We start from the raw sequence: 11,618 nt of genomic DNA on the forward strand, positions 1-11,618 counted from the left end.
ATCCTTAAGGCCCCAATTCCTTATCTATAGGTGGAAGAAGGCAGAGGTATGTGTGGACTTCTCTACTCACCGCAGGAAGCAGAGATTGCATGTTCTGATTGGAGTCTGCTATAGTGGCGAGATACACCAGATTTCTGTGCAGGATCTGCTGATATCTAGTCAAATGTAAAACATAAACATACAGTATACATTAATTGAAAAGCAATTTATTGCAAATCAACCCCCCCGCCCCACACACACACACACACACCCCCGGTGGAATATAATGGCTCTGCATGTTAACTGAGTAATAGTTATAATGTTTGCTTAGTAAATCTATTTAGTAGATATGTGCACTGACAAAAAAATGTGTTAGTTTTCATATCATTCGTTTTTTTTTGCTTTTTCGGAAACTCTGAAATTTGAAAATTCGGATTTTCGAATTCCCGAATTTCGGAAATTTCCAAATTCTCGAATACCAAATTTTCAGAATTCGGAAATTCAAAAACCCAAAAATTTGAAAATCTGAGAAAAAAAAAAGAAAGAAAATCAGTAAAATTCGAAATAATAACTAACTAATAATAACTAACTTTTAAATTATAGGTATTGGAATTTCCTTTCAAATCTGGCTGTTTGTGAACGTAATGAATACAGATTTATCTGAAGTTACGAATTATCCAAAATAACGAATGTCACATCTAAACAAATTAATAATAAATAATAAAAAGGTTTTATTATTATTATTTATTATTATTAGATCATTACATTCCATTCTTTTAGATACGGCATTCATTATTTCTAATAATTCGTAACTTCGGATAAATTCGTACTCGTTATGTTCACTAACAGCCAAATTTGAAAGGAAATTCCAATACCTATAATTTAATAGTTATTATTAGTTAGTTATTTGAGATTTTGGAGTTTTCGAATTTTCATTCTTTTGAATTCTCAGATTTTCATTCTTATTTTCGGATTTTCAAATTTCCAAATTTCCAAATTTTTCAAATTTCCGAATTTCCTTATTTCGAATTTCCAAATTTTCGGAAATTCAGGAATTTCGGAAATGGAAAAATTCAGAAATTTCGGAATTAACGAATTTGTCAAAAAACGAATTCGGAACTAAATGAATTGCACATGTCTACTATTTAGTATTTCTATTCCAGTGTTCTATGCTGGCATAGCTAAGCAACAGCCACACCCCTCAGCATAAGAAGGGGCATGTCTGACCAAGTCTGGTACTGAGTGCTGTTTACAGAGTGCCCTAGATCTAACTCTGGTGCCAACTGCACTGCACAGTTATATTTAAACACCCTCCAGAGCTACTGTAACAGGAAAGTATGGGTAAAACTATTAAAGCAAAGGCCATTGGTATCCAACTGTAAATTCATAGCTAGGACTTCAGTTGTTTTTTTTTTATTAAAGAAAAAAAAAAAAAAGAGGCGCAAGCGCTCAGGCCATTTGTGTATGAATCCTCAAGCCCTATTTGCACTTGGGCATTTTTGGTGCAGTTAAATGAGTGTGAAATGACAGTCAATGGCACTGTTCACATTTCATGTAGTTCATTGCCAAGCATGCCTACTATGACTGCCCAGATACTCACTGTGTGCACTCGGCAGTCTTGCCCTTGCTTTGATAATCCATTATACATTGTATCAGGTGGTGGTTCTCATCCAACATCTGTTCAAGAAAAACAAAAGAAAGATGTTATTTTATGGAATTTTTTTTTTGGAGAATATTTTCTTTAAAGTAGAGTTCCACCCACTTTTACAACTCTTCAGCATCCCTCACTAAACTGTGCACTGTAAACGAATTGGATATTTTAAAATTTTTTTTCTCAGCACCTACTGTATATCTGCTGTATTCATTTTTCACTTCCTCCTCCCTGGCCGTGGCCCATCGCATCATTTCCTGTTTGCAATGCCTTTTGGGAAGGGGCGGCAACTTCCTCTGAAACTGCCGTTGCTATGGAAACCTGACCTGAAACCTATTACACTGCTTGTGCTGCACTGAGCATGTGCGAGATCTGCAAGGATGAGATCCAGGAAGAAATACAGTCTGGCTTCAGATGCCCACACTTAAGATGGCCATGGCCTGCTGTAAGTTTATGTAATAACAAACTACTGCTATAAACTAACAAAACAGACCTTAGTTTACAGACTAGACTAGAATACATTAAGCTTGTGTATTATAGGGGTATTTTTATTTCAAAAGTATAATTTCGGCTGGAACACCACTTTAAAGTTGAATTCCAGGTATGGACATTTTTACATTTACCTTGGCCCAGCTTGGAAGCTGGAAATCAAAGTAGTGATCCCGCAGGTATGGAAAATAATACTTACATTGCTCAAACCTGGACCATTGGGGCCTTTGTAAAAAAATATTTATACCTGGAATTAAAAAAAATAAAATAAAAAAAAAAGTAGCTGGGTCTTTAATCTGAACTCTGCGAAGTCCACTGCAACAAGTGCCCAGCCTGCCCAAACAGAACTGTGGCAGACTGATGACCTGTAAGTGCTTTTTTACGCCAATGATTTTGGAAAATTTTGGGTACCAAAGTTTGTTGCCGTTTCATGGCTTGACATGTTGGGTATCTGTTTACTCGGCACAACCTCTCCTTTTAGATCTTAACATAAAACTGGGTAATATATTGTGTTTGTGTGCACTAAAAAAACAAACAAACAAAAAAAAAAAAACTTAATTGTATTTTTTACTGAAAATTTTCACATGATAAACCCTTGCACTAATATTGTACGGCATAAAAAAAAATTCTATGCATGAAGGTAAAAAAAACTTGTGTACAGCAGCCCCCCTAATACTTACCTGAGCCCTATCTCTATCCAGTGATGTGCACGGGAGACTTGGCTCTCCGGGACTCTTCTTCCTCATTGGCTGAGAAAATCACAGCCAGTGAGAAGAGAGAGAGAGAGAGAGAGAGAGAGAGAGAGAGAGAGAGAGAGGACGGGGCGGAGCCGCGGCTGTGTGTGTGTAAATGGACACGCAGAGCAGGAACTCGCAGTTGGGGGCACTTGGCAGGAGGGAGGGGCCAGGAGTGCCGACTGGGGACCCGAGAAGAGGAGGATCACGGATGCTCTGTGCAAAACCATTACACAGAGCGGGTAAGTATGACATTTTGTTTGTTTGTTTTTTTTTTAATTGACTTCAATATCACTTTAAAGTGGTTGTAAATCCTTACATATACCCAGTGAAGGGAGTAGCCTCAGGGGAGTTATACCTGTTTATCTGCATCAGTCTTCTCTACATCTGTTTAAAATACAGAATTTATACTGTATTGTTATATGGGACTCTTTACAGTTACCTATATTGGTGATGTTCCCGAGATCAAATAATGGTCTGTTGGAGGCGGTCTTTGCCTAAACTTCCTATCCTTTAAATCTGTTATTGTTACTACTTTCTTGTCAACGGATTTTGATGACAGTGTCATTTTGTAATTTCTTTTGTTACATCATAACTTTTTTTATTGTCATTTAAAAAAACTGAATAAAAAGATTGAAATGAAAATACAGAATTTATAAAGCTTGTCTGAGCTGTCATAAAAAAAAGGTGAGGAGAGCTGAAATTACACACTGGAGAGCTCACTGAGGAGAACACTGAGAGCTGATTGGAGGGAAGGGACACACCCCCTTCACACAAAACAAAGGAACAGAGCTGATGCTGTCAATCACAGGCTCTGTGTGGTTGAGCTCCCTCACCTTTTTTCGCTTGGTGTCAGGAAAACTTGTCAGAAGTGATGCATGCTGATAGCAGAGGAATGAGGCAGCAGACAAAAATGACACTTTGTGCTCTGGATTGAGACAAGTACACACTATAGAGAGATATGCTTTGTTCATATGTTCATATTTCATGTCTGAGGTTTACAACCACTTTAACCACATGCCGACCAGCCGCCGCAGTTGTACTGAGGCAGAATAGCACGGCTGGGCGAAAAGACATTATGTAACGTCGCTTCGCCCTGTGGACCCCGCTCGCTCCCCGAGCCGATGCGAGTGCCCAGCGGTCTCGATCACCGCCGGGCTCCCGCGATCGCTCAGGGCACACGGAGAACCCGGAACTGTGCGTGTAAACACACAGTTTCCGGTTCTCTGAGGGGAGAACTGACAGATCGTCTGTTCATACAGAGTATAAACAGCGATCTGTTAGCTTTCCTGCACAGTCCCCTCCCCCCTTCAGTTAGAACATGTACTAGGACACACATTAACCCCTTCACTGCCAGTGATTTTTTTTACAGTAAATGCATTTTTAATCGCAGTGATCACTGTATTAATGCCAATGGTCCCAAAAATGTGTCAAAATTGTCCGATGTGTCCGCTATAATGTCTCCGTCACAATAAAAATCGCTAATCGCCGCCATTACTAGTAGAAAAAAAAAAAATTAATAAAAAAAGCCATAAAACTATCCCCTACTTTGTAGACGCTATAACTTTTGCGCAAACCAATCAATATACGCTTATTGCGATTTTTTTTTACCAAAAATATGTAGAAGAATACGTATTGGCCAAAACTGAGGAAAAAAATATGTTTTTTTTATATATTTTTTGGGGATATTTATTATAGCAAAAAGTAAAAAATAATGCGTTTTTTTTCAAAATTGTCGCTCTTCTTTTGTTTATAGCGCAAAAAATAAAAACTGCAGAGGTGATCAAATACCAGGAAAAGAAAGCTCTATTTGTGGAAAAAAAAAAAGGATGTCAATTTTGTTGGGGAGTCACGTCGCACGGCCGCGCAATTGTCAGGTAAAGTGACGCAGTGCAGAATCGCAAAAAGTGCTCTGGTCTTTGGCCAGCCAAATGGTCCGGGGCTGAAAAAAAAAACTTAATTGTACGTGAACTTAAAGCAGACCTTCACACTTAAATATATGTGATGATGTCCTGCCTCCTCCCACCTCCTTCTCTTACAAATGGATATCAATAGTATTTTATTTATTTATTTTTTACAGTTATTTGCACTGCAAAGCAGCACTTCCTCATTTCTCACCTAGGCCAGAATGGTGTGCGTTTTCTCCGCCCGCACGTGTCCCGGGTGATCCCTGCAGGACATCTGTACACACACAGGTTCACCCGAAAATCTGCACATGCATGGGTTCTCACTGTGCATGTGAAGTCCTAAACTATGCTGTCTTGTGCAGATGTCCCGCAGGGCTCTTCTCTGACCTGAAGGCCGGGCAGAGACCCTCGGCACATCTGCCCCAGTGCCATAATGGGGGGGCAGAGCAAAGGGACAGAGACTTTTAAGTGTTTGTTACCCCAACACTTCATATTCCTGATATGTGCCTGCTATACCATGTACTTGTATGAGAAAGTATCCTGTTCTTATTCCTTATTGTATTGCTTCCTTTGTGTGCAATCCCTGGTATTCCTACCAGTCCAATTGCTTTCCTTTCCTATTAAAAACTGACCACAGTAAGCAGGAAGAGCACAGCGTAGTCAGTTCTCTAGTCATGCTGGGAACTCAGTATCCTCCAATGATCAGACTTGTCCTGGCACGCCCCCGCTGCACAGACATTCACTGGGAAGCTCAGTGTACTGCTAATTCTCCTCTCCCAGCTCTCATGCAGCTCAGAAGAGAATGAATGTGATCATTAGTAGCCTCCCTGGCGGTTTTCCCGAGTGTGGCTCGGGGTTAAATTTGAGCACCATTAGTGGTGACCCCGAGCCACACTCGGGATTACATCTCAGGATCCCGGTGCGGTGTACTTACCTTGTCCCCAGGATCCTGCGATGTCCCCCCGCGGTATCTGCGGGCTCCGTCCTCCTCCCGAAGCCTTTCTGTGCCGGGCTCCGTTCCCTGCGAGCGTTGCGATGCACGGGGGCGGAGCCTGGCAGCAAATTCAAAAAAGTGAAAATTCATAACACATACAGTACTGTAATCTTACAGATCATATTACTGTATGAAATCATTTCACATCCCTTTTGTCCCCAGTGCTTTGGCCCATGCCCTGCATGCAGTTTTATATTATATATACTGTTCTTTCTGCCTGGAAACTTGAGATTGTCCATAGCAACCAAAAAGTGTCCCTTTACGTCAAAAGTGGCTTTGGACCAGCTAGAAAACAGCGATAGTAAATTAGAACACTTGCAGAATTGATTGATAGTGAATCGGGGGGAAATTTATTTTATTATTATTATTATATTATTATTTTTTATAATTATTTATAGTTATTTATTATATTATAATTTATGATTTTGTGTTTCAAACTTCATCATACCCGGGATATCTACTAGACTCTGGTTTGGACAGATAGATATAAGTGTGTTATTGCTAAGAATTACAGGCCTACAATATATAAACGCCAAATTTCTATGCAAAACAATTGTACCGCTTTGAGACGCAAAAATCTGAAATAATCATACTGCCTGGGAGGTTAAAAAAAGAGGGGAAAAAAAAAAAAAGGTATTTACAATTTTTTTTTTGTATCTATACAAAAATGTTTTGCCTTTCATTTCTATTTTAAACTGAATGGGTTTTTTTTACAATCACTTTAAGTTCTTTAACTTATTTTTTACTTTATTTAAAAAAGTTCCTCTCCTCCCCCTCTTTCTGCAATGATGTACATTTTCATAGCTTTTTTTTAGTGGAGCGTAGCTCATCTTTGGCCTTGGACAGAATGACACTCCTGTCCGAAGTCTCTTTGGATACCAACGTCTCTCAGGAGGCTTCGGAGATGTGCAGGACCCACTGCGCATGCGCAGTGAGCGTCATCAGGAGGCCGGCTGCTAGGACTTGGAAGAGACAGCCAAGCTCCTGATGATGTTACAAAGAAGATGGCAGCATGTGGTGGTGGCTCTTAGCAGACCATAGTGGGAGATCGACTGGATCCACAAAGAGGAGGAGTTTGCTAATCCATCTCAATCTGCCATACCAGGTTAGAAGGGGTCAATATTACAACTAATTCCGTTTTGGGGGTTCAGTGATAAAGTTCCTCTATAATGTGAGGTTGGCTGCTGAAAACTGTGTCCATACATTGAGGGAAAAAAGTATGTGACCCCCTGCTGATTTTGTACGTTTGCCCACTGACAAAGAAATGATCAGTCTATAATTTTAATGGTAGGTTTATTTTAACAGTGAGAGACAGAATAACAACAAAAATATCCAGAAAAACGCATTTAAAAAAAAAAAAAATGTATAAATTGATTTGCATTTTAATGAGTGAAATAAGTATTCAACCCCTACGCAAAACATGACTTAGTACTTGGTGGCAAAACCCTTGGTGGCAATCACAGGTCAGACGTTCCTTGTAGTTGGTAGTTGGCCACCAGGTTTGCACACATCTCAGGAGGGATTTTCTCCCACTCCTCTTTGCAGATCCTCTCCAAGTCATTAATGTTTCGAGGCTGGCGTTTGGTAACTCGAACCTTCGGCTCCCTCCACATATTTTCTATGGGATTAGGGTCTGGAGACTGGTTAGGCCACTCCGGGACCTTAATGTGCTTCTTCTTGAGCCACTTCTTTGTTGCCTTGGCCATGTGTTTTGGGTCGTTGTCATGCTGGAATACCCATCCACAACCTATTTTCAATGCCCTAGCTGAGGGAGGTTCTCACCTAAGATTTGACGGTACATGGCCCCGTCCATTGTCCCTTTGATGTGGTGAAGTTGTCCTGTCCCCTTAGCAGAAAAACACCCCCAAAGCATAATGTTTCCACCTCCATGTTTGACAGTGGGGATGGTGTTCTTGGGGTTGTAGGCAGCATTCCTCCTCCTCCTCCCCCAAAAACAGCGAGTTGAGTTGACGCCAAAGAGCTCATATTTGGTCTCATCTGACCACAACACTTTCACCCAGTTCTCCTCCGAATCATTCAGATGTTCATTAACAAACTTCAGATGGACCTGTACATGTGCTTTCTTGAGCAGAGAGAACTTGCAGGCGCTGCAGGATTTCAGTCCTACACAACGTAGTGTTTTACCAATTGTTCTCTTGGTGACTATGGTCCCAGCTGCCTTGAGATCATTGACAAGATTCTCCCGTGTAGTTCTGGCTGATTCCTCACCGTCCTCATGATCATTGAAATTCCATGAGGTGAGATCCTGCATGGAGCCCCAGACTGAGGGAGATTCACAGTTATTTTGTGTTTCTTCCATTTGTGAATAATCGCACCAACTGTTGTCATCCTCTCACCAAGCTGCTTGGCGTTGGTCTTGTAACCCATGCCAGCCTTGTGTAGGTCTACAATCTTGTCCCTGACATCCTTGGACAGATCTTTGGTCTTGGCCATGGCAGAAAGATTGGAATCTGTTTGATTGCTTCTGTGGACAGGTGTCTTTTATACAGGTAACAAGCTGAGATTAGGAGCACTCCCTTTAACAGAGTGCTCCTAATCTCAGCTCATTACCTGTACAGAAGACACCTGGGAGCCAGAAATCTTGCTGATTAATAGGGGATCAAATACTTATTTCACTCATTAAAATGCAAATCAATGTATAACTTTTTTCGAAATGCGTTTTCTGGATATTTTTATCGTTACTCTGTCTCTCATTGTTAAAATAAACCTACCATTGCAATTATAGACTGATCGTTTAATTTCTTTGTCGGTGGACAAACATACAAAAACAGCAGGGGTTCAAATCCTTGTTTTCCCTCACTGTACATAGTGGAAGTCATATTTACTTATTTCTCCCAATGTATTTTTTTTTTTTCATTGGCTGAGCTTTATTATATTGGGGGGGGGGGGGGATCCCTGTACAGGAATCCAGCATGTGAAAAATCTTACATATTGCTTCTTTGAAGGAGCTTCCTGTAATAAAGACCGGTCACTGCTGCTCTCTCTTCTTGTGCAGGGTGACTGGTCTTGTCTCCACCCCCTGCAGGCAGCCTGTAGTGGGCGGAGCTGCTGGGCCCCTCCCACAGCTCTGCTCTCTTCACAGTACAGTGCATTGTTGAGATCACCTCTACTTTTCCAAGGTAATATCTGGGTTTGCAAATGTATTAAGTGCACACAGACTAGATTTAGATCCTTTGGGGTTTATTTATCTAAACTGGAAAGTGCAAAATCTTGTGCAGCTGAGCATAGGAACCAATCAGCTTCCAGGATTTTTTTTTGGTCAAAGCCTAATTGAACAAGCTGATGTTAGAAGCCGATTGGCTACCATGCACCAGATTTTGCACTCTCCAGTTTTAGTAAATCAACCTCTTTGTGTCTATTTATGAAGGTTTTTGCTTCTGGAGTTCAGCATTAAGCAAAGATCCCCAACTCATGCAAACTTTGATCCATCACAGGTCCTACCCAGCATGAAAAAACATGAATAAGTAACCTCTGTATCATGACTAGCAGAAATATGACATGCAGGTCACCAAGAGAAACTGAGCATTTCCTGCAAAGGCTGCACGAGCCACATCAAAAGGCGCTGAAAGCCACACGTGTCCCCCAAGCAGCCGGCTGCAGACAGAACCTCAGTCCCATTCGCCACTGTTCTGCTAGTAATCAGTCCTACTGACCCTTTACAAGCAACAGCATGAAACCAACACAATCCATCAAGATTTATCTAAAGGAGAAAGAAATCCGCCACAATTGTGCAGCATTCACATTGTACACCCTCACTGATCCCTACTCCGGCTTCTCTGATCTGAGAACGAGGTGGGAGGAAATGCAACAGGGATAGTCAGTGCTGACATATTAAGTGTCATTCATGAACCCTCCTCCCCTAATCCACAGATAAGGATGAAGAAGACACTCAAGTGTTGTCTGTAGCTGCAACTGTCATGGAGGCAGATGACATCTGAGAGAGGACGTTTAAATGATTAGCATTCACTGGGGCACCCATGCAGGCTTCAATGATCAGGCATATACATACATCTACAGCTCAATGATTTTATATATATATATATATATATATATATAGCTCAAGCAGCATGCACGTGCATATATATAGTTCAATGATCATGTATGCAGTATATAGCTCAATAATCATGCATATACAGTATATAGTTCAACGATCATATATACAGTGAATAGCTCAATGATCATGCACATACATACATATATAATATATATATATATATATATATATATATATATATATATATATATAGTTCAGCAATCATATATACAGTATATAGCTCAATGATCATATATACAGTATATAGTTCAATGATAGCTCATTGACATATATATATATATATAGTTCAACGGTCATATATACAGTATCACATATACATATATATATATATTTTTTTTTTTTTTCCCCATCTCCCAATAATACATTCCAATTATCAGGAAATACATAGTGCAATGATTATATATATATATCTATATATATATATATCTATATATATATCTATATATCTATATATATATATATATATATATATGATCATACATATATAATAGATATCAATGATCATACATACATACACACTATATATATATCTATATCTACCAATGATCATATATATATATATATATATATATATATATATATATATATATATATAGATAGTAATGACCAAACACATACATAATATATATATATATATATATATATATATATATATATATATATATATATATATATATATATATATATATATATATATATATATATATATATATATATATCAATGATCATACATACAGATATAAGTAGATATCAATGATCATAAATATATACATAGATATCAATGATCATACATACAAATATAAATAGATATCAATGATCATACATACATATAGAAATAGATATCAATGATCATACATACATAAATAAATAGATATCAATGATCATACATACATATATAAATAGATATCAATGATCATACATACATATATAAATAGATATCAATGATCATATATAAATACATATATAGATATCAATGATCATACATACATACATATATAAATAGATATCAATGATCATATATAGATATCAATGATCATACATACATATATAGATATCAATGATCATACATACATATATAAATAGATATCAATGACCATACATACATATATAATTAGATGTCATTGATGATCTATGAATGAAAAATGTTTCCATTGTGAAGTGTCCATGAATGGTTGTGTGTGTCAGGCATCCATCATGCAGATGACATAGCTATGTCTCCTGTATAATATGCATGGCACATGGGTATTGCATGTCCCCTCCTCCCCCTAGAATAAAGCTGGTGCCATCTCCCCCTCCACCATCACAGATCCTGTACCTTCTGTATAGTTTGCTGGGTGACTTCTCCTTTTCCTCTGGGTCTGGCTGATGCAAAGGCCACAGACATGGTTGCCCCCCTCTGGCCCGGCGTGTGTCTGAGCAGAATAAATTATTCCTGATATTCCTAATATCTGCACCCTTATTAGTAGCCAGAGGATTCTTATTCTACGCAGCAGACAGGGGGGAGATGGTGCCAAATGGTATGATCCGTTTCCGATTCGACGGGCTGCACCTGCCAGATTGCGGTCCATTTATACAGAAAAAAAATTTAAACGATGTAATAAATATACATGTGTGGAGTAAAGGTTATGAAACTAGCAGTGTGGCGCAGTGAAGCTTTCCGTCCTCCCCTGCATACATTTGGTACGCCCCATAAGCCGGGTTTCCTGTCTGTAAGCGCCGGGTAGCGCAGGTTCCCGTGGGCGGGGTTTGGTTACGCAATTTGCGTAGCGTAGAGGGGTGGGTAAGGCAA

The 11,618-nt window shown here is 39.2% G+C and overlaps 1 protein-coding gene across 2 annotated transcripts in view; it reads right to left on the reverse strand.

Annotated features, from left to right (window-relative positions):
* SS18L1 (SS18L1 subunit of BAF chromatin remodeling complex) overlaps nucleotides 1-11,331 on the reverse strand; it is a 33,540-nt gene extending 22,209 nt beyond the window's left edge. Inside the window, exons 1-3 of one of the 2 annotated variants that reach the window (XM_073607522.1) lie at nucleotides 11,145-11,331; nucleotides 1,580-1,656; nucleotides 71-155 (exon numbers count right to left, since the gene is read on the reverse strand). In XM_073607522.1, coding sequence (XP_073463623.1) covers nucleotides 71-155; nucleotides 1,580-1,656; nucleotides 11,145-11,213 — 231 coding nt within the window. In that variant the 5' untranslated portion in view covers nucleotides 11,214-11,331. Of the gene's footprint in view, nucleotides 1-70; nucleotides 156-1,579; nucleotides 1,657-10,932; nucleotides 11,066-11,144 lie in introns of those variants that run through there. The other variant, XM_073607524.1, reaches the window with a different exon arrangement.
* Between the last annotated feature and the right edge of the window lie 287 nt (nucleotides 11,332-11,618).

Source organism: Aquarana catesbeiana, linkage group LG12, assembly GCF_042186555.1.
Source record: "Aquarana catesbeiana isolate 2022-GZ linkage group LG12, ASM4218655v1, whole genome shotgun sequence".
NCBI classification, from domain to species: domain Eukaryota; kingdom Metazoa; phylum Chordata; class Amphibia; order Anura; family Ranidae; genus Aquarana; species Aquarana catesbeiana.